Source organism: Glycine soja, chromosome 2, assembly GCF_004193775.1.
Source record: "Glycine soja cultivar W05 chromosome 2, ASM419377v2, whole genome shotgun sequence".
NCBI classification, from domain to species: Eukaryota; Viridiplantae; Streptophyta; class Magnoliopsida; order Fabales; family Fabaceae; genus Glycine; species Glycine soja.
Window position 1 is genome coordinate 1,829,396 of NC_041003.1, and position 26,619 is coordinate 1,856,014.

Below are 26,619 nucleotides of genomic sequence, written 5' to 3' on the forward strand. Positions count from 1 at the left end.
CAAATACTATTTAGTTTCTGTTTGTTTTGTTGATCCAAAATCACGATCTTGTCTAAACAAAGTCAATTACAAAAGAATAGTGTTTGTTTGGTTACTATTTTCTCATTTTAAAATTCTGAAATGAGCAGAATTAATTTTAAGAATTTTTCTTAACATTTTTACATAAATTGATTTCAATTATGAGCTTTACAATAGGTGTTGAGTTTGAGTGTAGTTACGTCTAAGATAGGTGATTGTTTTATCTCCTTTTCTTATTGTGTAACTAAACTCTGATTATGAAATTGGTACTTCTGGTACCCAAATATATTCAATATTTTGATTTGCTGATAAAAAAAATTATGAGCTTTACAAATTATATTTTTAATTTGTACTCCAAAATAAATCTATTTTACTAGTTATACAAACTTATTTTTTCTTAATTTACTTTTAAAACATCATATTTAAATACAATTTATTCTTCTAAAATTGTTTTTTCTAAAATTTAAAAACGTTTATAAAAACCATTTTAAATCCTGTGGGGCTTTTTTAAGACTAGTTAAAATTATGTGGTTTGTGATAATTGCAATATCTAAACTCTTCTCTTATTTAAGATTTTGTTTGTGTCTTTTTGTTGTTAAAATTGAAAATGTGTGGTTTTTCTTTTTAGTTTATCATTTTGATAGGTTATATGTGCTCATGGATGGAGTATTTTGTAGGAACTTGAAGTGGATTGAATGACAACTTCAATGTTTGTGAAAGTTTGAAATGGAAAATGGTAACTGAAGTGTGCTCAAGCTCGAAAAGAAGGGCTTAAATTGAAATATTTTTTTTCGAGAGGAGAAATTAGCTTAAGCCAAATAACTTTTAGCTTAAGATGAATCAAGACAGAACACATTATTGCAAATTTGAAGAATCTATTTAAACCTGGAATTTTTTACTTAAGTAGATCTTTATTAAAGTACAGATTTTTAGGAATTCTATAAATAGGTGTGTGTTCCTTTTTTTATACCCAGCCGGTTTTGCTTTGTAAAAACAACCTATTTGTGTAAAATAGATTGTATCAAACATTACATGTATTTCTTTTAAAATATTGTTATGTATCCATATTTTTCTTTTATGTTAGCCTATTTATTTCTATACTTTATGCTTATTATGAATTGGTCATTTATAATTTGATTTTTAGATGAGATTGCGATTGAAATTTTTTTTATCTTAAGTTGTGGTAAAATGTTCATTAAATCTCAAAGTTAGGAATAAAATGAGAGCTAATGGTTATCTAGTGGGTCATTCAGCTTAAAACAAATTTATTTATTAAATGTATAAAGGATTAACATTTAATGGAGAAACTTAGATCTTTTCACTTAAAGAATTAGAAATTAAAATTTTGTTTTTGAACTATGACATTAAATCATAAAGTGTAAAAATAATTTGATTCGGTGAAATCTAACTCTAAGGATCTTCATCATTTGATTTTCATATCATTTTATTGTGTGTTTATCAAAAAATATTATAACTTGTTACTTTGTTTTAATTTATCTTTATTATTGAATGCTATGTTTAAATCATTATCATTCATTTGTTAGTTTAAATAGTAATTTTTTTTAATAATTATTAAATATTATACAAATTCTCAGAGAAATAATATCTCTTATTTACTAAATATTACTTGACAACTTATAGACGGATAAATAAAGAATTAAGACTTTTCTCTGCACATGATCGACTATAATGAGGCAATACTATTAATCTTATATGGGGACAAAGTATAAGTAGTAAGGTCTTGTCAGTTTATTTAATTAGTATATATGCAAAAGCGGTGTTATTTCTATTTTCGTAGAGAAACTTAGTAGTATATTATTCATGAGAAGATATTGTGTACATCAGAAATTAATGATCAAAGAGGAAAAGTTATTGTTCCACATTGTCATAATTAAGATTAAAACTTTGACCTTAAAACAATCAATATTTGTATGACGCGAGGGGGAGGCAGCTTCTATTATCAGTTTATTTAATTAACTCATAATTAAGTTTTATCCAATGTATGTCCACTTGAATTATTTGATTCTTTTGCATATTCATATTCATTTTTTTTTTCATATTCTTATTTAATTCTCTTTTAGTCCCTATAGTTTAAAAATATTATTTTAGTTCCTATAATTTATATTTTAATTTTTTTTAATTTTTATCATCAAAATATGAATAATATTATCAAATACAATTAAGTACAAAAATATTAACAAATAATTTATAACTAATTTATCACAAAATAATTTGTAATAAAAAAATAATTGATAATTTATAACTAATTTGTAGTTAATTATTTTTATATTTTTTTAATAAGAATTAAAAGATAGTTAAAATAAAAATTATAAAAATTAAAAAGATCACTTTTGAACTAAAAGATTAAAAAAATATATAAAATATAAAAATTAAAAATATCACTTATAAACTATAGAAAATAAAAAAATTAAAATATAAATTATAACGAAAAAAACCACTTTTAAATTGGAGAAATTAAATATTTGGTGTGCTTTTAAGTGTCAAAACTTGAATTTATATTTTAACGTAATCACATCACAAGATAAATTAAAAAAATTAGAAGTGTCATAACTCCGAAATACAACTATCCTAGCCTAGTGGCATTTTTTATTGATAAAAAATAATTTATCGTTCATGGGCATAGTTAAATCTGTCTAATAAGGTCAAGGGATGGAATTTGTCTATGCAAGCTTACTTCAATAAGAATGTTTAGCATTAATTAACAATCTACTTGGCATAAGAGTTCAACTGACCATATATATTAATTAAAACACTCGACTCGATATTAATGCCAGCTGATCAAAAGAAGGTAAGCAAACTGAGCAGGACTGCATCAAATTACTTAATCAATTTGATGCATTATTAAGATTCTTAAAAGTTGATAAAGAAAAACCAAGTGATTCAATCTTCAACAGATCATGGTCAAGTCAAGTGGTTTGTATTTAAGTTTTTAATGTAAGAACATTTTTTCATTATAAAAAAAATTAATAAGATCATTTCCACACGACCTTAAATTAGCTAGGTTGACCTCAACTTTTTTTATTAGAGCTAAAGTAAATTTAATATTAATGTGACAGTCTTTTCCAATAAATTATGTGTATACTACAAAGGAAGCGGCACTTAACGTTACCTAATTCCGATGTGGAATGCCGATGGCCTTTCCAGTACAATTATATATGCTACACATGCTTTATTAATAATCCCCAAGTGTTTTCCTTTTTAATTGCGTAAAATTAGTGAAACTGATCAAATAATTTCATTTGACTTTCAAGGAAATATATATTTAATTGATGACTATCTAAGAGTTTTAAAATTAATTAATAATAATTCGATTACAGCAGTCGCCTGCCAATATATAGTATGCTTTACATTTCTACATTATTTATTTATGACGATTTGTGCAAATTGAAGAAATTTAATATAAATTAATAAAAATATATAGTAGTTAGAATTCTCTTCTATTTAATTTTTAAGAATAAGTACATGAATCTTCTTTGAATTTAGTAAATATGATAAACTCTACTTATTTCAAAACTTACACTGCACCTTCGTTTCTTATTCGTTCCTTTGTTATTTTTAAGGATACTATGTATATAGTTCATACATAAAATAAAAAAATACGTTTACTTTTTTTATAAAAAAAAACTGGTATTAAAACATTAGAATAATATATAATTTTTCAATATCATATATATATATATATATATATATATATATATATATATATATATTTGAAATCATGTTGATAATTTTTTAATAGTAATAATACTTTAATATAATTTTTAATATAATATTTATAATTTAAAATATAAACTGTGCATAATATTATTATGTATTTTCATTACTAAGCTAAATCATTATTTTTCCCTTTTTTTCGGTACAATAAAATTTAGGATAGGGGAGGAAACTACAATCCAAGAAGAAAAAAAACCTTCAGGTTCAAAAATCACTTACAAATGTGTACACTTACAGAGATAGAGATAAAAATATTAAGGTCCAATGTTTGTGTTACGAATTCAGCTTTTTGGAAAATAACCAAAAAGGAAGGCGGGCGTAAGGTAATTTTGGAATTTAGTAAATAAAGTTAAAAGAGCTGCAGAAAAAATTGCCTAATCTAATTTGATTTTTGAGGGAAAGATTTCTGTCCGGCCCGGTCCAATGGAAACCGGATGGTATAATCAGACCGAGTTAATTATTAGATGAATTATGCATCTTCTCCAATCAAATCCAATCAATTTTAGGTAAACTTAGCGATCCAACCAATTGAATCATTGACCCACTAGTTCGATTATATCAATAATTTCATAACTTTGATTTTACATATTGTTGAGTACGGTGGATCTACAATTTTTTTTTCTTAATTATCAATTTGATTACTAAATTATTTTAAAAGATTCAATTCAATTTTTAAATTTTTAAAAGATTTAATTTTTAGTTCTCAACTTTTTTAAAAATGTATTAACTTGGTTATTTTTGTCCAAATAAAAGGTTAGAATTATGAATTTAATGGTTTTTATTTACAAATAATAACAGTTTTTAACCGCTACTTATTTTTTTTTTTTATAATATTCACTGAAATATTTGAATTCATTTATCAATGATTTTATGAAATATTTGAATTAATCATTACATTTATGCTTCAATGAAATGAATTTAATGTTATAATGACAATGACATCAAGAATCAATTTTCAATAATTCAATCCATTGATATTGATCAATCATATTGATCAATCTTAGTAAACTGTTTTTTTTTAAACTAGACAATGAAGAAAAGTAAAGTTTAATTTTGATATAATATTAATACAAACATTTTTACCCGATCAACTAACTATAACCCTAGACAAGACTTGAAATAATTTAATACAAAATTCAACGATCTTCCCATACATAGAAATTGAAGATTTTTTTACAGTACCAAAAAACTTTTACGCTGTCAATAAATTCTAATTACATTCAAAAACAAAAAGGAAAAGCACTAGCCACAGAAAAAAACAAAAGGAAAATAGTAAATAATTTATTTTAACAAATAAGTAAATAATTAAATTAAAGATGAGTTTCTAATAATGATACTCAATTTCTCAAACAATTCTGTGCTACCAGATGAAGACATTCAACACATTTTAAAGTTGAGAAGGTAGCACAGGGCTGTGTAACTGCCTGCAGTCTTGAGAAAATAATTGCAAGAGTGATCCCTATCTGTTCCATTCATTGTCTGCTCCATATCTGGGGTTGGTACTATTCACTTGACTATATACCTCTGGCTTTATGGAGTTTCCAAAGGCATTCCAACCTAGAAGGTATGGCATGATACACTGCATAGACAAGAAGCATAAGTACAATCAAAATGAGCAAAATATTAATCATGTTGAGTGCACAGGAAAATTGGAATCACTAAAAAAAAACTTCGTACCCCATTACCCAGAGGCTCTTCGCTATGCGAAGGTATGGGGGAGGGATGTTGTACGCAGCCTTACCCTTGCATATGCAAAGAGGCTGTTTCCGGAAATTGGAATCACTAAATGAACAAAAAATGTTGTGGAGCAACCAGTTTTTAAATGCTATATCACTTTATTGAATAAACATAACCAGGAACTTTTCTTTCCAAATTACAAATTGTTTGTCTGACAGAAAACTATAAACCTTGAAGATTTCATGACAACTAATTTGGCTAGACAAGTAATTTTTTTGACTAAAAAACTGAGTTACTATTACACAGAATTTTACAGCAAGAGAAAGTTTGATCTCTTCTTCTGTGCAATGGAAAAAGACTCAGATCTATAATGTAAGCAAGTAAGGTTGTATCTACCCTTGAATTTCAGTGGGTTAAGATACAGTACACTTTAAATTAAATCATGCATATACACTCTCACAGCCTTATCTTGTTGCTACTATATATATTCCCATTGCATTATCAGAGAATCATGGCAATGAACATTCTACCATTAGAGGAGAGAGAGACAGAGAGCATACATTGAAAAGTGACCTTAAAACTTCTAGGTCTGCCCTTGTAACAGGGAGAAAGATGCTTTCCTGAATTCCCTCCATGTTCGCAGGTTTTTTCAGAACGCCTTTGAAAATTCACACAACAAAGTCAGAACTTTTTTTTTTTGACAGACAAATTGAATCATTTTATTAAAAAAACCAGCACTGTCACAAGTTGTGATACAAGCTGGCTGCAACAAATTACAAATGTGTAAAGTGAAGCAAAAAAAAAAACCAATACAAATAAGATCTAAGCTTTAATCAAAAGCAAGTAAGACTCTAAAAATTTACTCTGTTCTCCATTCTGCTAAAATGCACCAATGTAGCTCCACAAACAACATATGTGCCATATAAATTATATGGTGTAGCTACTATGCAAAGAAACAAAAATGGCATAACTCTGCATGATACCGTCATCAATTATTTGCATCATACTGCACCTTTTTCTTATCTTATAAAAAAAATGTTAGTCTGTTTATGTGGCATTTCAAAATATACGGACGGAATACATTCCCCACCACCATTTATCTGTCTCCAAAACCACCTGCGCCCCGTCTGTTTGATGAAAAACCTCCAAACCTTACAATAACACACCAATTCCAAACTGCTGTGAACTTTCCAGAAACACACCTTAAAGAAGATTTCATCATCGGACTTTTTCCTAATAATAACAAGATAAAAGAACAAACTTCACCCTCCACACACTGAACACTCCAATACCAAAAAATACGATACCTCCTTCACCATTTCTTTTACTCCCCATCTCACCAATTACTTTTTCTGCGGTCTCTTAACTCTGAATCCCTACATCCACCCCGAAAGAGGATATGTCAGGCTCCCCCTTAAATTGTTGCACTGCCATGAAAAAACCTTCACTGCCTCCACCAGCTTTAATGTTTATAGCATTTAATATTTTTCCTTTATATTGCAGGTATTGGCATAAAAATGGGTAAGCTAAACCTTGAAGTGAGTCATATCACTGTTAAAATATTGCATCACTAAGCAATCTATTTGCAGTTTACACCAAATACTGATTTGTGAACTGAATCAAACCGGAAGTACAGAGTATCCTAACAACTTCAAGATGGCAGGAAAGTAAAATCAGAATGATACCAATAACAGAAACAAAAGTTTAAGAATAAAGAGAATTACTTAAGCTAAATAAGTGGCCAGTAGCATCCAGAAGTGGCTCCACCTTCAAAACTTTTCTAACTTCAATTTCGTTAGTCATAGGATGAAAAAATAAATCATTCATAAAATCTACTATGACTACTTGATAATGTCTGCTCAAAGGCTCATTCAAAAAATACAACATCAAAAACCTTATCCTACTATGTGAGGTCACCTACATGTCTAACCCAAGGCTCATTCAAAAACAAAGATTAAATTTCCTTAATTTTGTACATAAACAAAATCATAAACACATAGACCTGCACATAGACCTGTACATAAATTAAGTGGCCAGTAGCATCCAGAAGTGGCTCCACCTTCAAAACTTTTCTAACTTCAATTTCGTTGCTTCATAAAAGGACAATTTCCAAAATGATTTAAAAGGATAAAATAATACCGCCATTACTTATGGCATAACATACACACATCCCAAAAAAACTCAACAAGTACAGTGGATACTGATTTAGTTAATTCACATGAATCAACATATATGGTCATATCACATGTTTAATTTGTTTCATGGTTTGAAGACACCATCAGATACCCTTCTCACGAGAAAAGAAAATCCAATTTGTATCGCAAGATAAAGCAAGCAATAATCATAAATTTGTCAATATGCTGATATGTTGGATTGTTCATTAACAATTACTAGAAGATACATCACAGAAACTACCTTTTCGACTTAACAGTCTCATGAGAAAATTCCCAAGAATCCCTTGCACCAAGGATAATTAGAGTTCCCATTTCACTCACTGATAGTGAGAATATCTGCATTCAAGCAAAGTGGGCAATTACCTCACGTTTTAAACTATAAGACTATGTTCAACAGAATCATAAATTCCAACAAAATCACATTTGTTTTTCTTTTTGGTTCAAGGTAGGCCCATCACTGATGGGCCTTGGGGGAAGCCCACAAGAGGTCTCATGAGGAGAAGGGGAGAGAGAATTGCAAGGTTTGAAATTGAACCTGAACAGTCCTTGCATATCTCATAGCTGATAGCTATACCCACTACACTGCCTCAAAGGAACAACGGAATCATATCTTTATTTTTCTCAAAGAAGGGCAAAAAATCATCCAGTTGAGTTGGCAATGAGCACATACAGAAGAATGAATGCAATAGACAATGATATTCTGATGAATTGCTACTTGTTAGTCATTGGATGAAAAAATAAATCATTCATAAAATGTACTATGACTACTTGATAATGTCTGCTCTAAGGCTCATTCAAAAACTACAACATCAAAAACCTTATCCTACTAGGTGAAGTCGCCTACATGTCTAACCCAAGGCTCATTCAAAAACAAAGATTAAATTTCCTTAATTTTGTACATAAACAAAATCATAAACACAGAGACCTGCACAAATAAAATATTAGTTTTACAGAATGACCTTGTCTTGAACTCCTTCAAATTAAAGTCACGCCTATTCTAAATTAAGTCTAACCAATGTGTGGGTTTCTCTCAAAATGTTCATTTTTTGTTTCACACCACCACTAATTTCTTACATACTAAAAATTTTCAATCACGCCTATTTCTTACATTTTTTGTTCATTTTATATATACATCATCACCGCACCCACACCAGGACTCCTCGAACCATTTTCAACAGCAGCCTTTATCACGACTTTAGAACCTCCTATCACAATTTCAATCCTGACCAAACTCTATCACATCCGTGGAGGTACTGTTGAAATCATCCCCCCGAATCACACCTCCAATTTCATCTCTCATAAGTTAAAATTAGCTTATATATAAGTTAAAAATGAGCTTTTAGAGAAGCTAGTATGGGAGAAGTTAATTTCATTTTTTACTAGTTAGTTTCTTCTCTCGTAAGTGCTTGTGAGAAATTTATTCAAACAGGACCTAAAGTATAGACTCCATAGAGGAAGCACAAGTTAAGTTAATCATATATGAGCTCATCAGCACCAACTGAGGGAGCAAACTGGAGCACAACATAACCTTCCTTGGACACTTTGAACGCCCCAGACTACAAAACAAACACCAGAACCTTCCATAACCAAACATTAAATCTACAATTCCAACACACAAAACAGAAAAGAAAAATTAGAAATTCATAGCAAACACTTTTCGATTCAAGTTCTGGACTTTATAATACCGCTAAATGCATAATAAACTCATTTTTTTCTAGCAATGATGACATAGCCATGACCTGGTGATTTTTTCTAACAAAACTCATTTTTTTGTTGTGGTATTTTGAGAGGAATTAAACCAATTCAAAGTAAAAACGCAAGCTCCTTGAAAGTAGTCACAGAAGCTCCACCTACAAACATGGTGTTACCCAGCGGCAAAGAACGATGACGATTTTTTTATGTGTAATTTCTCTCTTCACTCTTGGTGTTTTTGTTGGGTTGTTTTGTTCTTCATCGGAGGCGTCGTTGTCGGTGATTATGATCCAAAAGAGCTTCCTTTGGTTTTTGATCTTAGTTTTGCATAGTGGGTTATCGTCAAAATGGAAACTTGGGATTGTGAGGTTGCTCGATCCATTGAAGATTAAGGGTTTGAGCAAGGGAATGGAATAAGAAGTGTGGAGGAAGAACGGAATTGGGACTTGGGAGCGGAGGGAGGGAGAACGTTCACGGAAGCCGCAGTGTAAGGGTAAGATTGGAAAGAGAGAAAAAGTATTCAATACTTTATAGTTAAATAGTTGACTCGTGTCATTTTAATTTCTTAATAATCAATACCCTAAGCAAAACCCTTATTTTAATCTATAATTAATTAATGCTACTTTAAATTGTGAACTTTCTCTCTTCTATAAAGATAAAGATTGAAAAAGATGAATATAGAAAGTTCACTTTAATGTTAAAGATAAATTTTGATGCTAAAACTTAAATAGCTTAAATATATTTAAAGTTTGTGATAAATGATTAAAATTTTATATAAATTTCTAATAAATTTTTTCATTAGTATAAGTCTTTCATGCATGAAAATTTTTATTTTAAGTTTTTGTTATTAATTAAGTGATAACATATTATTTTATAAATTAATTTTTTTAATATTTTTAGTGATTCTAATAGATGTCATGTCATTACTTAATTAATAATATAAATTTAAAATAAAAAATTTAAATATTAAAAATTCAAAAAAATATTAAAAATCTATAATAAAATTTGATTATTTATTAAAAATTCAAAAAAATATTAAAAATCTATAATAAAATTTGATTATTTATTAAAAATCTAAAATATATTTACATCTACTTAAATTAACTAATTTTTAATTCACTGTGTCTTATTATGGATGGGGAAGAAAGAAGTATATATAAGGTCCATGAAGATACGATGGCTGCAGCTACGAACATGACTATTAGTATAGTATACGCCATTTTCTTTCTCATTTAATTAATTTGTTGGTTCACACGTGGTGCCGCTGGCATATTTTCCACACGCTATTTTTGGTTCCGACCAGCACGGAACACTACTTCTGATATGATATGATGCATGCGACACTCCATTATGCTCGTTCGTTCGTTTCGTCCGAGTTTACGGACATTATTTTTTCACTATTCATTTTTCATTTAATGGGACGTAAATAAATGCTACTAATCTGGGATTATTATTATTATTATTTTGAATTCTACCTTAAAAGTGACAACAACACTCTAGTCCATTCTTTATTAATAATTTTTAGTTGGAGTACAAAGCCAATGTAACTACCTTCATTCCTCCTCCTCCTCTTCTTCTTCTTCTCATTTGCTTGCATAGCAAAACAAACCATGTCCACCGTTGCATTAGAGACTCTCTTCCCTCTTTGCCGTAGAAAACCTTCATTTCACCGCCATAAACCAATCCCTCTCAGACCCTTCTTTGTGACTTGCTCTTCCAACCTCAATGATGATGCATCCTTCATCTTCCACCAACAACCTCGCAAAACTCTCTCTCCCGTGCATGCAGTTTCCCACACAGACACATCTGTCCTCCACTCCCTTCAATGCCCTCACACCATCACCAACACTTTCCTAATCAACACAACCGAAACGGTCTCAAATTTCCCTTCTCATTGTATATATAGCAGATATATCATTATCACCTTGTTATGGGAATACCCAATAGGGAAAAGTTTTGTTTTTTCTATTTTCAGGAATATGCTTGGATAAAAAATGTTGTTGGGTGTCCTAGTCCTAGTTTTTTTTTTTTTTTTTGAGAAAGAAAAAAGTTAAAACTTTTGAATCAGCTAGATCCATTTTGTTATTGAATTTAGGTTAAAAGGAACCACCATGCATCAAAAGACAAAAAGGGTGTCCTGATTTTACTTTTGTTTTGTTATGTCTTTACGTAACTAACATGTTTTGGTGTTTGGCATTGATGGGGTTAATGTTTGGGATGGAACATTTTAGGTGGAGGGAAAGATTTTTGTGAGATTAGATCACGGAAAGGGTTTGAGGGATCGGGAGCTTACGGTGGGTTGCAATCTTCCCGGAAAATGGATTCTTCATTGGGGAGTTACCTATGTTGATGATGTTGGAAGGTACATCATGTTAAACAACAAGCTTGAATTCTCTTTGATTCTGGTTTTGAGATGCCAAGTTATTATGTTTTTTATATTATTGAAGTGTCGACGGATCTTAATAATAATAATCCAATTAAGTTTTATATATAATGATGATGTAAGCTTGATTCTTTAGGGAATGGGATCAACCTCCTCGTGATATGATACCCCCCGGATCTATTCTTATAAAGGTAGACAATGACTTTGTGACTATTCATGATCACATGTGGCACATGTTCATATTGCCATGCAGAAAGTTTTGAGTTGGAAGTGAATAACATTTCAGGACTATGCAATAGAGACCCCTTTGAAGGAGTCATCCTTATCCGCCGAAGGAGATACGCTTCACGAAATCAGGATTGATCTTAAAGCCAACAATGGAATTGCAGCGATTAATTTTGTTCTCAAGGTTTATTTTCTAACAATTTAGCAGTTGAGAGTGCATAAAAAGAAGGCATTGATTGTGAGAACGTTTTGACTGAACATTTTTCTCTGCTTCCTAATTCGGGTGGCCCCGTTGTTGATTCAGGATGAGGAAACCGAAGCTTGGTACAAAAACAAAAGAAGAGATTTCAAGGTTTCTTTGGTCAACAACCTTAAGGAGGATAATAGCATAATTGGACCTAAATGGGGCTTTGATTTATGGCCAGGTTTTACAAATCATTACTCAGTGGTTTATTTGCTTCTGTAAAGAAGTCTATCTTGTTTATCTTTTCAATTCTTTAGGAGTGTCAAATAAACCATAACCTTGTGATATACACAGTCCAAGATTTGTGATACTATTTTTTTCAATCATAGGGAATTTGGGACAGATATCTAAAATGTTCCTCCAGTCAGAAGAAGCTGACCAAGATGACAGCAGTGAATCTAGAGTTCCAGAGCAAGACAATAATCAACCAGAAAGTTTTTGTGAAGAAGTGCCTATAACAAAGAAGGTTTTAGTCCAAAACTCTATCAGTGTCTCCACCACAAAATGCCATGAGTCTGGGGCAGTTAAGGAACTTTTACTTTTGGAAACTGATCTACCTGGAGATGTTGTCCTTCACTGGGGAGTTTGTAGGGATGATTCGAGAAAGTGGGAAGTTCCACCTCGTCCTCATCCACCAGGAACAGTAGCATTTAAAGAAAGGGCTTTGAGAACTCAATTTCGGGTATAAAACTCACAAATCTGTCCTTTTTTTTCTTTTTTATATTGTATAAGTTATTGAAAGTCCTTCATGCTTACTAACAACCAGGTCCTCTTTTTTCACTACATATTCTTTTACAAATATTGATGGTTTTAATGCCTTCACAAATATATTTAGAATTTTAGATTATGACTGAATGCATGGTATTCGAGCAACAATTCTTTTAAGAGTTTCTTACTTGCTCTTCCCCTTCTCTCTTTTGGGACAAAACTTTAAGTTTGGTTATCTTATTTTGTTTTATGATATATTTACCTATTCATCCTGTTTTGTAGCCAAGAGATGATGGAAAAGGATCTTTAGCACTAATCACTTTAGAGGAAGAATTTTCAGGCTTTATGTTTGTTCTTAAGCAAAATGAAAATACTTGGTTCAAGTACAATGGACATGATTTTTATATCCCCCTCTCAAGTTCTAGTAGCTTTCTTAATAGTGGCAACAAAGAGGGCCAGTCAGAAGGTATGCAGAGGGAAGTGACTCAAGAGGCTAGTCAAAAGAGTTCTTTCTTTGCATTTACTGATACAATAACCAATGAAATAAGAAATTTGGTCACAGACAATTCCTCTGAGAAGATTCAAAGGACAAAATCAAAAATGGCACAACGAAGCATTTTTCAAGAAATTGAAAGGCTGGCTGCTGAAGCCTATAATATATTCAGAATCTCCATTCCAACTTTCTCTGAGGAAACTGCTGCAGAACCTGAGGTAACTATTGTGGAACCTGAGACAAGTATTGTGGAACCTCAGGCAACAACTATTGTGATACCTGAGACTTCAGTGGAATCAGAGACACAGTCCCTGGATCCAAAAATATGCTCAGGAACAGGCACAGGGTATGAAATATTATGCCAAGCGTTTAACTGGGAATCTCACAAATCTGGAAGATGGTACATAGAGCTTAAAGAAATGGCTTCAGAACTAGCATCACTTGGTTTCACTGTGGTTTGGTTGCCACCACCTACTGAATCTGTTTCACCTGAAGGATACATGCCAAAGGATTTATATAATTTAAATTCCAGGTACTAGATTAGAAGCATTCCAATTATTTATGCCAATCTTGTCTTAATACTTTGATTTGATAGAAGGTTCAGTGTTAGGAAAATTGCTTATGTTCTACAGTGCTTACATTCAGCAGCATATGCTATATGATGGACTTTCAAATATTTTCAGCTGCTGGTTTATAATAATACATGAGAAAAACAAAAAAAATAATTAATCTCAAAGAATAGATAACAGTCATAAGTCATCATGAAAAGGAACTTGTTCATATGAATTATTACAATTTTGTTTTTTTGAAAATAAATATCAGATACGGAAACATTGATGAACTGAAAGATTTGGTGAAAAGATTTCATGAAGTTGGGATCAAAGTTCTTGGAGATGCCGTTTTAAACCACCGCTGTGCTCACTATCAGAATCAAAATGGTATTTGGAACATATTTGGAGGCCCTCTTAACTGGGATGATCGTGCAGTTGTAGCTGATGATCCACATTTTCAGGTTTGTTTGTGAAGATTTTGGATGTTTGTTCTGTTTCATTGTTCTTTGAAATTAAAAATAATAATCATAAAACAGAATAAGATAAAAGGTTTTCTACTTTTTTTCTATAACAGTAGTTCATGCCTTAACATTTTGTTCATTCATAATTTTCACACTATGATATTGTTACTTTCTGTGTGAACCTGAGAAAAAAAACATTGAATATCCTTTCTAACATACAGGGCAGGGGCAACAAGAGTAGTGGAGATAATTTTCATGCCGCTCCAAACATTGATCATTCTCAGGAGTTTGTGAGAAAGGATCTCAAAGAATGGTTATGCTGGTTGAGGTTGATATTTTTAGACCCAAATTTTCTTCAGCTTATTCTTAACAAAAGAATGTTTTGTCAGTTTGTGAGTAGATCATAGGTTCTAATCATATGATATTGAGAGTAATGGTTTCACTGCCAAGATGGTTATGCTGGAGAACTAAGACATTCTGTCTAGACTATAGAGAATTGAAGTTAAAATCATCTCTAAATTTTTGTAGAATTTCATGTTTGAAGCTTTATGTTTCAGACTTTATTAGTAGTACATGACTTGGCAACTACCACAATGTGGCTTAACTAATTACAAATAGCGTCTCGTGTACGGAGTTTGTAAGTGTGCATTGACTGCTTGATGCTAAAACAGGCTTAAGTTATAGCCGATTGAGAGCTAAGCTGGTTCCATATTATCTCATATTTGTGTTGTTGTCTTTATCTTTGACATGTCCTGGTAATAAAGATGCCAGTCCCTAGTTTGTGTAAGCTATATAGCTTGTATGTTCAGGAGATATCAGACAAAAGTTATCAAGTGTTTTGTGCTAGTCATATATTCTTTGTTAAAGACTCATTTTATGCAAAACCCTTGTAACTTGGTTTGCTTGGGGGAGGGGGGTGCTGCTTTGTGATTTATTGAAAGCATGAGAGACAGGAATGGAAACTTAATATTCCCAAGGAATTGCCATATGCTTTATGGTGTGATTAAAACTAATATAGTGTCTTACAGAATTGTATACTTTTCTCCGTGACCTTCAGGAAAGAAGTTGGGTATGATGGATGGAGGCTTGACTTTGTGAGAGGATTTTGGGGTGGTTATGTAAAGGACTACATAGATGCAAGTGAACCTTATTTTTCCGTGGGAGAGTACTGGGATTCCCTCAGTTATACATATAGTGAAATGGATCATAATCAAGATGCTCATAGGCAGAGGATAATTGATTGGATCAATGCCACTAATGGTACCTCTGGTGCATTTGATGTCACAACAAAAGGAATTCTTCACCCTGTAAGCATCAACTCTGGTACATCTTTTTCATAGCATTTGTTCACATTTACATATTCCATGTACCTCTTACAAAGTTAAACGTATTTTGAAATTGTCACTAGTTTCATTTATTTTATGGAATTTGTTGAGATTTTTTAGGTGGGAGTAAAGGTAGTATACTACTGTGTTTCTTATGATTTTTTTATATAATTTTGCATACATAATTAATTTTACTGTTAGTGTAAAGTGTTAACTCTTCTGGGGAAATAATGTCACACTCATTGTTACAAGCTGCTTGTTGCTATGCCTAAAATTTCATGATTGTTATGCATGTAAAGTAAGAAAATGAAGATATATTAGCCATTGCTTTAAAGTAGGTTAAATTTATGAGATTCTTTAATTTAAATCAAGGGTAGGTGCACACTTTACACACTTGACAGTTTACACATTTTCTTCCTTTAGTGAAGTCAGGTTTTGGTGCTCATCTGCTGATTACTCTGTCTGTCATAACATCACATATCTTGTTGCTATACCAGAAATATATGCAATTTACTGATATAGTGATATAAACAATCTTACATAAGAAACCTTACATTATCCTCTTAATTTTTTCCAACTAAAACCTGTACCTCTTGTGAGAAAACACAAATGTTCTTGCAATAACATGATTGCTGTTCCCATTTATTCTTTAATTGTGAAATGTTAAATTCTTTCTCAATATAGGCATTGGAAAGATGTGAATATTGGCGATTGTCAGATGAGAAGGGAAAGCCCCCAGGCGTTCTTGGCTGGTGGCCATCTCGAGCTGTTACGTTTATAGAGAATCATGACACTGGTTCCACCCAGGTTTGAACTTCTTCATTCTAAAAATATCATGACGACATTTGTTCTACTTGGTTTAATTATGTTGAAAAAATTTATCACCAACGATTTCATACTGAAAAGTTTTGCTTAACCTGTTGTTAAAAACAATGCCACTAGGGTAATTAGATCTTTCAAATTAGCCATTTTCCTTGGAAATTCTTCAGATTTTTAGTCCTCTTTAACATTTTCTCTTGCAGGGTCATTGGAGATTTCCCAGTGGAAAACAAATGCAAGGATATGCCTACATTCTTACTCACCCAGGAACTCCATCAGTGTTTTACGACCACATTTCCTCTCACGATAAAAGTGAAATAGCAAGTCTAATATCTCTCAGGAAGAGGAACAAGATCCACTGCAGGAGTAGAGTAAGTATCAGAATATTGTACTGTGTACTAAATCTAAATAGTGTGTACTCAATATTTTCTGGGGTGGAAAAATAAGAAGAAACTGTTTTCTTATCTTGTGAAGGCAAACTAATTTTGGTTCTCGGCATAGGTTAAGAGAGTGAAACCAAATACTCAAAAATCATAATGCAAAATGACACATGACATTCCACAATATACATCTATTGTTTTCTTGACCGCTCTCTAGTGGTGGAGGTTAAATTAACAGGAATCATATGTTTAGATTTTCTTGGTGTTTGATATGAAAAATAATGTCATGTGCATGCCTATATCATTCATGATTGTCTTATTCAAAATGTAATAAATGTTCTTTAAATTGTGTATATCTTTGGAGCACTAACCCTTCCTCTTTCTTGCTCAAGGTTCAAATTAGTAAAGCAGAAAAGGATGTTTATGCAGCAATCATAGATGAGAAAGTAGCTATGAAGATTGGACCTGGACATTTTGAACCACCAAGTGACTCCCAGAAATGGTCATTAGCTATTGAGGGAAAAGACTATAAGATTTGGGAAGCATCATAATCATAAATCATAATATTATCATTTATAATTAGCACTATACATTTGTTCCTATTTATAAGAGAAAAGTTATAGTGTAAAATAAAATACACTATATTTACACTATAACTTGTTAACTTGTTTCTTATAAAGAGGAATAGTAACAAGTATGGATATAGATAGTCCCTTGTACATTCTCCCCCTTGCACATTACGTTGCCTTACTCAAGAATAGGTTGTTCCACGTTGCTGCTTAAGGTATATATAGGCTTATGGCCATGTAAGCAACACTACCGAGAAAGCTGCATAGGCTACATTTTCAGCCAAATGCAGACTCATCTGGAATACATAATGTGTTAATTAGAGTAATTCAATTGTGATCACTTGTTCTTACACGTATTGTTTCTTGATTGACAAGCATGCCCAGTTGATGTCAGATATCAGACGACTTAAGATTAAGTGAATATAACAGGAATTTACTTGGTTCACTTAATAACTTTGTGAGTATCAAATTTAATGTCTTTTATATTAAGTACTGTACTAAGAAGATCTCAGGATAATGACATTCATTTTAATTGCTGATATCTTCTCAATAATAATAATAATAATAAAGGTACTGTGGGTTCAAATATAACATCAAATCTCATGATAATGATATAAACACAACTTAAATATACTTTTGATCTTTATTTCTATATTTGACCTTTGTTTATAATAAAAAAATTCTCTATTTTTTTCCTGTTGGTCTTCACTGCAGGGAAATTTTGTTAAGTGCTGAGGTAACTAATGGAGAATGATGTTTCAAGTATTACGTTATCAAATCATATAAAGTGTCACATTATTATCAAAAAAGAAAACAAAACATGTCATAAAAAAGTGTTACATCAACAATGTTGTCAACGTTTGTTATTTAGAGCAGGCTACACGGTTCCACTTTTATTGTTGTTACTAATCTATCTATTTATAATATATAAAATAAAAGCTGAACTAATTGTAAAATTGGCACATGTGAATTTTAGAAATCACAAATTTTTCCATGTCAACCTCTTTGCTTATGTGGCACACTCCTCTCATTTCACAATTTGTTATACTCTCTTTATGTCATGAGTAAATAATGTTTTTCAACTGTGAAAGTCTGAAACAAATGTTTTTAATCAGTTACTAAACTCTATTAAAATCTTTCAAAAATAATAATACCAAGAATACTACTATATTGTTCATAAGACCATTTCGATCCTTGGTATTGGCAGACAACAACATTGATATTTCCTACTCAGTATGTTAGTCGATCTTCAGTTTCGCAGCACCATTCCCATTCTACCTTCTCAATTTTTATGTTTTATGGCTTGAGAAGAAACAGGATACATGTACCAAGATAATGTCTGGTGGTACAAGCTCAAATTGCAAGATCAGGTGTGAGCAATTGGCATGGCATAATGATGAGATATTCTGTAATTGTGGCAATTGACATGACATTCTGTTATCATAGAGCAGTTTTATTCTATCGGCATTACCTAAGTAGATCATGTAGTAAATTGGAAGTTCGAAGCATACAACTATGCGATTGCAGTATTATGGTATATGTCCGTGGACAAATACCTGATGAGACAATGTTAGTATGGTTGGACTCTAGACACAAGGTCTGTAAATAGAAAAGCCTACTGTTATGCGTTGGTAAACTATTAGCAACCTAATTCATTCTCCTATCACCCTCCTTTATACTATCAATGTCATAGCAAATTTATGTAGAATGAGATATTGTACTTTTATTCTTTTGTTATTTTACATTAAAAAAATATATATTTCACCCATTTACAAATATTTTAAAAGCAATAGTGTATGATTGTAAAAGCATGTTTAGTAAAGGAGAAGATGTCCCAAAATATTAAAGATGCCCCATGTGAATGATACATATGGAAAGTTATTTTACATTTTAACATATTGTTTTCATAGAATCACTCATGTTTCTAAATATTTTTTCTCTTTCTCACATCACTCATGTATTACTTTCTATAATATTATTTTTTATATCTTCATCACTCATTATTTGTTGAATCTATCTTCTCTCCTTTTTTATTTCTTAATTTTGTTTCACTTCTCACATCACTTGTGTTTTCTATTTATTTCCTTTTTCAAGGGTTAAGATGTGTTTTTTTTTATTTCAACTTTTATATTTAATTGACTAAAGATAACTAAATACACCAAATTAATTATTTTACTCTTTCACATAAAGCCTATATATAATTATAGTTTACTTTCTAACCAAATAAAAGTTGAATATTTTAATAACAAAAATGCAATCAAAATAATTTTGTCATAGTTGAACATGAAAGTTGTGTCATATTGTCATGTGTAATTAGTACTAATTGTATAACATTGCTACAATTATTCCTGAGCAAATGATAGTTTGAAGTTGTATTCAATTAGCAGCTATATATATATATATATACACTAATGATTATTAATTTGTAATTATTAAGAGATTAAATTTGATTAAAATGTCAGTTATAGAAAAAAAAAACGCAAGACATTATATTTTTTCATCAGTAATCTAGCATTATATGCTTGTGAATAAGGTGTCGCATATTTGAAAATAAGAAAATTTATAAAGGTGAGGTAATGTGAAATTATTCATTTATCTATTTGTAATATATCAATTTTGAGTTGCAGATTATGGTGTTCCCACTTTTAGATTTTTAAAAATCACAAAATCTTTCACATAAGCATTTTTGCTTATGTGGCATATTTTCCCTCAGTTAACAATTTGTTATACCCTCTTTAAGATATAGGTGATGATAATATTCAGGAAAGTTGATATCAATTTTTGTAAATGTTCTTAATCTTAAATTTACTATTTATTTTTGTGAATTTTTTTTGTTTAGGTGAAAGATTACACGTGAATGGGTCAAAAATTAAAATTATACTTTTTCTTTTTACACCGTGTACATTTTCTTTACATCTAACACTTTTTAAAATTATTCCTACTAATAAATATACGGATTGGCAATCCGTGTATGATTCATACAGATTGACAATTTGTATCACCTAATTTTTTAAAAAATATATATATTTTTAATGTTTTCTAATAAATTTAATTATAGTTTTTTATAATTATTACATTAAGTAAATTTTTGTTTTTGGTCTTATTAAAATTAATTTTGATCTATAATTTTTTTACATATATAAATTTTAAATAAAAACTATAGGTTTAATAAAAATTTATATATAAAAAAATTAATTATTACATCAAAATTAATTGTCACAAAATTTATTATGTAAACTTATATAGCATTAAATATATATTAAAAAATTTAGTGTTATATACAACGACATTAATTATATATAGCTCAGGTAGTTAGACTGTTGTGTTAATAACGCAAAAATCATAGCTTTCAAACCTGAGTTGTTGTTGGCCCAAATTTTTTTTTTACACGATAAAAATTGAACACATATTCCTCCAGTGATGGTGGAAGTGGATAAAGAAATTGTGGCCGGGTTTAGAAAACAAACTAAAACTAAATAAAAAATCAACTAAAATGAAATTTTGAATTTTATGAGGATAATTTTTTATTATAATTTTCTGAGTAAAAAAAACATTTTTAAAATGGCATAAACAACACTTGTCATGTGGTTGGCATTTGGATTTCAATCTAGCAACCAGGTAATTACATGGGTATATGTGGCAAGTGTTCACATAGATAAAAGATTGATAGTTAAGAGATTCCATTTAATGCCACGAATAAAAAATTAAGACCAAAAATCAACAAGTGATAAAAAAAATGCTAAGGAAGTTGTGAGGGACTAAAAATGAATTTGCTTATAAATTTTAAGAGACAAAAAATATTTTAAACAAAAAAATTATCAAAATGATTTCTTTTTAGTTTATTTGAGTGAGCTTCATATATTACAATTTAAAAATAAATTATCGAATTATAATTAAGCTTTTATTAAGCAAGTTTGCAAACACGTACGACCATTATGTCTAAACAATAAAATGAGCTGATAATAGCTAGCTTATTAGTTAATTAATCAGAGGGTCAAAATCCATGTATCCACAAAGTGATTTGATCAGGTCAACATATATCCTATCTCAGGTGATATGTTAATTTTAATTAAAAACTATTTTGACATTAAAATTATAGTATCAATATTATCAAAACATAAAATGTTCTTGTTATAAATTATTTTGTAGTTAGAATATTATGTGTTCGGCTAATATGTACCCTTTTCACAATAATAAAATGTTACACTGATTATAGGTACGTAGTGTCCTAAGGATCAATCATCGCATGCATGGCAAAATCATAAATATCTATTTCAAGTGCATGCATGCATTATCAAATCAATGGTTTATATGAGCTTTGCCTTCCCCTGGCAAGGTAGAACAAACAATATTATAGCAACAAAGTTTGGTTGGTAGATCAACCATCATGTTTATAGGGTGAAAAACAAAAATTACCCGTTAATTTTCCTTGATGGTCATAATAAGGAATTTATGTGCATTGTTTTCAATGAATTGAAATGCAAGTAAACTGGATTTCAGTATTTCACAACAAGTTTTCTCTCTAAATATATATTCATTGATAGAGGTTAACCGTAAATCCAGCCAATTTTTTCTCCAAATTCACCCAAATATAAACTATTATGTCAATTGGCAAGTGCTTCATAGAGCACTTATATATAGAGAGATAGTTTTGTACTCATTTCATTGCCGGAGGGTTCTTAACCTTTCAATCCATTCGGCTGAGGTTACCTTCCCCTTGGCCATAATCACCCAAAAAATAAAAATAAAGAAAAGAAAAGAAAAAAGAACCTTCATGGCAAAAATGCATAATTTCTTCCTTTTAACGTGTTTGATAGTCATCATACCTACCTTGCATGCCAATGTCAAGGAGGATGAAATATATTGGAAGAGGCAAAGTCAAATACTTAATGATTCATATTGGAAGCAAAAAGCATCAGTTGCAGAAAAAGAGAACAAACAAGCTTATACTTCTGACCCATATTCACTCACCAAGAACTTGACCTATAGTGTTAGCGAGTGAGTCTTATAAATTTTCATATTAGTGTCATATCAAGTTCTATTTCATGAGAAAATGTTCACATATATATTCATTTTCAATGGTGATTATATATAATTTTTTTTTTATCTCTAGTAGAATAAGGCTTTTTATTCCTGTTTGTTTCAAGTCATACAAATTTATTCTAAGGAATGTTATGTAGTTACAAAACATGTTGATGGAAATAATCTTTCCAGTAACAGTATTCCTAAGAATATCATTCCCAGAAGTATAATTTAATTTAGTTTGGGAAAGAAAGGCCCCCTTATATTTTTCTGTTTGTTTGACAAAACAGAATCATAGTTGGTGAGCAGAATGGAAGAAGGAATTTGAAGGGAAAAGGTGGTAATTGTATGGCAACAAACCCAATCGACAGGTGCTGGAGGTGTGACCCCAATTGGGCAAACAACCGAAAGAAGCTTGCAAATTGTGTGCAAGGTTTTGGCAGAAACACTGTTGGTGGAAAGAATGGTCCATTCTATGTGGTGACCAGTAATTTAGATAATGACATGGTGAATCCTGTTCCTGGTACCCTTAGGCATGCAGTTACAAGAACCGGACCCTTGTGGATCATCTTTGCTCATAGCATGAAGATTAGGCTCAATCAGGAGCTCATTATGGCAAGTGACAAGACCATTGACGGAAGAGGAGTTGATGTCTACCTTGCTGGTGGGGCTGGTATTACCATCCAGTTCATCAAGAATGTGATCATCCATGGAGTCAAGATTTTTGACATTCAGGTTGGTAATGGTGGACTTATTATAGATTCTGAGAACCACTATGGTTTGAGGACTATGAGTGATGGAGATGGCATTTCCATCTTTGGCTCTAGCAATATTTGGATTGACCATGTTTCCATGAGAAAATGCAAAGATGGATTGATAGATGCTATTCAGGGTTCCACTGCTATTACCATCTCCAATAGCCATTTCACAGACCACAATGAGGTGATTAGTTAATTTATCTCAGTTGTTTGTTTATTTAGTCCCTCCATACATGTTTTTAGTCCTTTTATTTTAACAGAAACACATGTTTTTTAATCTTTGATGAGGAACTAATTAAAACCACATGACTTTTGATAAATAAAGAGATCGACTAAAAACGTATCAAATTTTTATAGGGACTAAAATCAAATTTTGCGATATTTTGATGAACCAAATACATACTTTATCCTAATTTCTTTCAGTTGTGTATAGATTTTTAATTCCAGGTTTTGAAAGTGAAAATGTTTCCTTGCCTGATTTTGTTTTATGTGATGCAGGTGATGTTGTTTGGTGCTAGTGACAGCTATGATGGTGATACGATAATGCAAATCACATTGGCATTCAACCACTTTGGCAAGAGATTAGTCCAAAGGATGCCAAGGTGCAGATATGGTTTTGTCCATGTGGTTAATAATGACTACACTCATTGGGAAATGTATGCCATTGGTGGTAGCAAGCATCCTACCATTATTAGTGAGGGCAACAGATTCATTGCCCCTGACAACATTAATGCTAAAGAGGTATGCATCTAAATATATACTCATGCTCCTCCTTACAAATAATAGAATGCATCTTTTCTTTGTTGATCATTTTTTCTCCTATAATTAGTATCTCACCATGATACCATCTTAGAAAGAGAAAGACACAAATTGTTATACATTGATTCATCGTGACTAATTGTAGGATCTAGTAGTTAATTTATATATATATATATATATTAATTGGACCAAATGTTGTTATTCAACAACAAAAATTAAGAATCTAAACCTTTTCCCCTTCATTTTTTCCAATTTCCCTCTTACCAAGCACATCTTAAACTCCAATGAACTCAGAGACCCAACAAACAAAATTATATTGCCGTGTGTCATTTGCTCTTGACTATTATGGAAGATAGTATTACTTTTCTAATTTCTTTGGCCTTCATGCAATATGTGTGTGAGTGTGTTTTGAAGCCAACATGCACTAATTATAAGTACTCAAAGCTAATATTCATTTGGTTTAGCATTGATCCTTAGTTAAGTAAGTTCATTTCCTAAACTCTAAATGTCAACACCTCATGCATCACATGTTCTTGACTAAATAATCCACATGTATAAGTGAAGGATAGTTACAAACAAAGAAACCACAAAGAATTCCTATAAAATGTTGCTAGTTTTTTGGTCTTGCATTACTCTAAGTAACATACAAAATGAAATTGATGAAACTGGAATGTAGACCATCCAAGAGTGACTCACATAACTAATTTGCTATTTTGGTGTTGGTGAAGATAACAAAGAGGGAGTACTCACCAGAGCAAGAGTGGAAAAGCTGGCAATGGAGATCAATCAATGACGAGTACCTGAACGGAGGATTTTTCAGAGAAGGTGGTGCTCAACTAACAGACAGGCCATACTCAAGGCATGACATGATGACAGCAAGGCCTGGATCATACGTGGGAAGACTCACTCGTTATGCTGGAAGCCTTAAGTGCATGGTGGGAAAGCCTTGTTAATTAGTAGCCATCATTCTTTGGAAAAAGAGAGAAGAGCAAGACAAGAAGAAACCGAGCAATCAAATCAAGATGGTGGCCTCTGTAATATATCATACCTTTGTCATAATTTTTCCTTAGTTTGTTGGAAAGAAAATATGTTAGTTCATCACATAATTTTATTAAATGGAGATGTTTCCCTGTATTAGCATGCAATGTAAGCTATGGTGTCCATTTGCATACCCATACATGTATGTACATGTAGATATAGACAAATAGATTGTTATATAGCTGTATTTGGCAACTGGTACTTGGTTTTAGTTGTTTATGTATCAATGTTATATTAATAACTATTAATAAAGACAATTATTTTCTTTGATGTATACATTTTTTATTTCTAAATTATCTTTTAATATATAATTATTTTTATTTCTTTCATAAATTTTAAAATATAACTATTGTTACTATTTTCTTCAACTGTTATTTATTTTAAAAATATAGATAGAGACACGATCTCTTTTAACTAGTAACAATTAAGGAAAATCACAGCAGATTAAAAAATTACAAATAATTTAGGCTAAATACCACTTATAGTCCTTTATTTATTTATTTAATTTTAATTTGTACTTTTATCTTTTAAAAAATTCATTTGAGTCTAATATGCTTTCAAAATGGTTTATTTTTTGTCCGTACCATTACAATGCCAACGGAAAATGTTTACAGGGATCTTCTTCCCCAAATTCAGAAATTAGGGTTCATTTTGTTGGTTCTGCACCAAATTCCCAAATCAGGGTTATATCAGCAAGCACACAAATTACAAAAAATGATATTGTTCTTTATAAAGAGCTAAATGCTAAAGATGATTAGAAAAAGAAAAACCACAGATCAATGCTCTTAAGAAGCAAAACATAACAGAAATTCAGAGAATAACAACTCTTTAAAACTTGGCCTGCTCTACTGACCATTTATTCCGTAAGCTTTGTTGGCATAAAGCAAATTTTATGGAATCGGCCACTTACACATTGGATAAAATGAAACACTGATGGGGTTGCCAGAAGATGCCCGGGACCGGTGGGGTGTGGTGGTTTTTTGGTGGATCACCATCTTCGGTTCAAGGGGGCTTTTGCTTGTCATTTAGAAACCCATTATGTTTTTTTATGCTGAAACGATGGCAGCCATCATCGCTATTGACTATTGAGTTTGGTGTCAGCAACCATTGGTCTTGGCTATGGCCGGAAACGAATTCTCAGCTTTTTGTTCATGCATTCTCTCATCCGATGATGATAGTTGGTTGGACTCTCTACACTGGATGAATAATATAAAGCTAACAACTAACAATGAGTTTAATTTGACTTTTTGGAGAATTAACTTGGGTCAAAAATTGATTTTCGATATATTTTTACTTTAAAGAAGAATTTAGAATTGATTGATTAAGTACTTTTAAGGAACTTTTGTGTTCAATCCAATATTTTGTGTTAGAATTTTACTTCTAACTATTTTATAATAAAATAATCACACATAAATTACATCACTTCAAAATAATTTTAATCAAAATCAATTTCCATCAATGCAAGAGACAAATCATTCACTAATATGTTAAGACCTCCAATATAATGCTTGATGTAAATTTCAATCGGGATTTTTGTGCCTTTCGCTCCTATCTCTATTCGAACAATGCCTTTCAGCTCCTTGTGCTT

The 26,619-nt window shown here is 31.1% G+C and overlaps 3 protein-coding genes across 12 annotated transcripts; 2 read left to right on the forward strand and 1 right to left on the reverse strand.

Moving 5' to 3' along the window:
- Positions 1-4,871: 4,871 nt before the first annotated feature.
- Positions 4,872-26,255, reverse strand: LOC114379113 (single-stranded DNA-binding protein WHY1, chloroplastic-like). Of its 10 annotated transcripts, none has more exons than XR_003659412.1 (6): positions 25,942-26,253; positions 24,744-25,025; positions 7,846-7,940; positions 7,155-7,497; positions 5,991-6,088; positions 4,872-5,332 (listed from the first exon to the last, which is right to left on the reverse strand). XR_003659412.1 is itself a non-coding variant. In XM_028337688.1 (5 exons), exons 2-5 carry the CDS (start codon positions 7,914-7,916, stop codon positions 5,213-5,215), a joined length of 345 nt encoding a protein of 114 aa, XP_028193489.1. In that variant the 5' UTR covers positions 7,917-7,940; positions 9,455-9,817; the 3' UTR covers positions 4,872-5,212. The 10 variants fall into 10 exon arrangements, 1 of the variants encoding a protein (XP_028193489.1); XR_003659411.1 differs by having other exon boundaries at positions 7,155-7,502; XR_003659416.1 differs by having other exon boundaries at positions 7,155-7,205; positions 25,942-26,251.
- Positions 10,779-17,810, forward strand: LOC114379011 (alpha-amylase 3, chloroplastic-like). The gene is made up of 13 exons (XM_028337578.1): positions 10,779-11,170; positions 11,528-11,658; positions 11,816-11,870; positions 11,966-12,088; positions 12,209-12,329; positions 12,478-12,830; positions 13,139-13,881; positions 14,172-14,361; positions 14,583-14,689; positions 15,419-15,668; positions 16,371-16,493; positions 16,709-16,876; positions 17,278-17,810. The coding sequence occupies exons 1-13, from the start codon at positions 10,907-10,909 to the stop codon at positions 17,434-17,436; spliced, it is 2,787 nt and encodes a 928-aa protein (XP_028193379.1). The 5' UTR covers positions 10,779-10,906; the 3' UTR covers positions 17,437-17,810.
- On the forward strand, positions 22,116-24,968 carry LOC114379065 (pectate lyase-like). The gene is made up of 4 exons (XM_028337624.1): positions 22,116-22,452; positions 22,767-23,418; positions 23,733-23,975; positions 24,722-24,968. Exons 1-4 carry the CDS (start codon positions 22,229-22,231, stop codon positions 24,944-24,946), a joined length of 1,344 nt encoding a protein of 447 aa, XP_028193425.1. The 5' UTR covers positions 22,116-22,228; the 3' UTR covers positions 24,947-24,968.
- Positions 26,256-26,619: the final 364 nt, after the last annotated feature.

What these genes read in the sequence shown, in the direction of transcription:
- LOC114379113 (XM_028337688.1), bottom strand. Translation starts at nt 7,916, where the DNA reads ATGGGAACTCTAATTATCCTTGGTGCAAGGGATTCTTGGGAATTTTCT. An exon ending in TGGCCACTTATTTAGCTTAA is followed by an intron (nt 6,089 to 7,154) that starts GTAATTCTCTTT and finishes GAATTTTCAAAG; the next exon opens with GCGTTCTGAAAAAACCTGCG. An exon ending in TTTTAAGGTCACTTTTCAAT is followed by an intron (nt 5,333 to 5,990) that starts GTATGCTCTCTG and finishes TTGTCTATGCAG; the next exon opens with TGTATCATGCCATACCTTCT.
- LOC114379011 (XM_028337578.1), top strand. Translation starts at nt 10,907, where the DNA reads ATGTCCACCGTTGCATTAGAGACTCTCTTCCCTCTTTGCCGTAGAAAA. An exon ending in CTGATGATCCACATTTTCAG is followed by an intron (nt 14,362 to 14,582) that starts GTTTGTTTGTGA and finishes TCTAACATACAG; the next exon opens with GGCAGGGGCAACAAGAGTAG. An exon ending in GAATGGTTATGCTGGTTGAG is followed by an intron (nt 14,690 to 15,418) that starts GTTGATATTTTT and finishes CGTGACCTTCAG; the next exon opens with GAAAGAAGTTGGGTATGATG.
- LOC114379065 (XM_028337624.1), top strand. Translation starts at nt 22,229, where the DNA reads ATGGCAAAAATGCATAATTTCTTCCTTTTAACGTGTTTGATAGTCATC. An exon ending in TTGACCTATAGTGTTAGCGA is followed by an intron (nt 22,453 to 22,766) that starts GTGAGTCTTATA and finishes TTGACAAAACAG; the next exon opens with AATCATAGTTGGTGAGCAGA. An exon ending in ACAACATTAATGCTAAAGAG is followed by an intron (nt 23,976 to 24,721) that starts GTATGCATCTAA and finishes GTGTTGGTGAAG; the next exon opens with ATAACAAAGAGGGAGTACTC.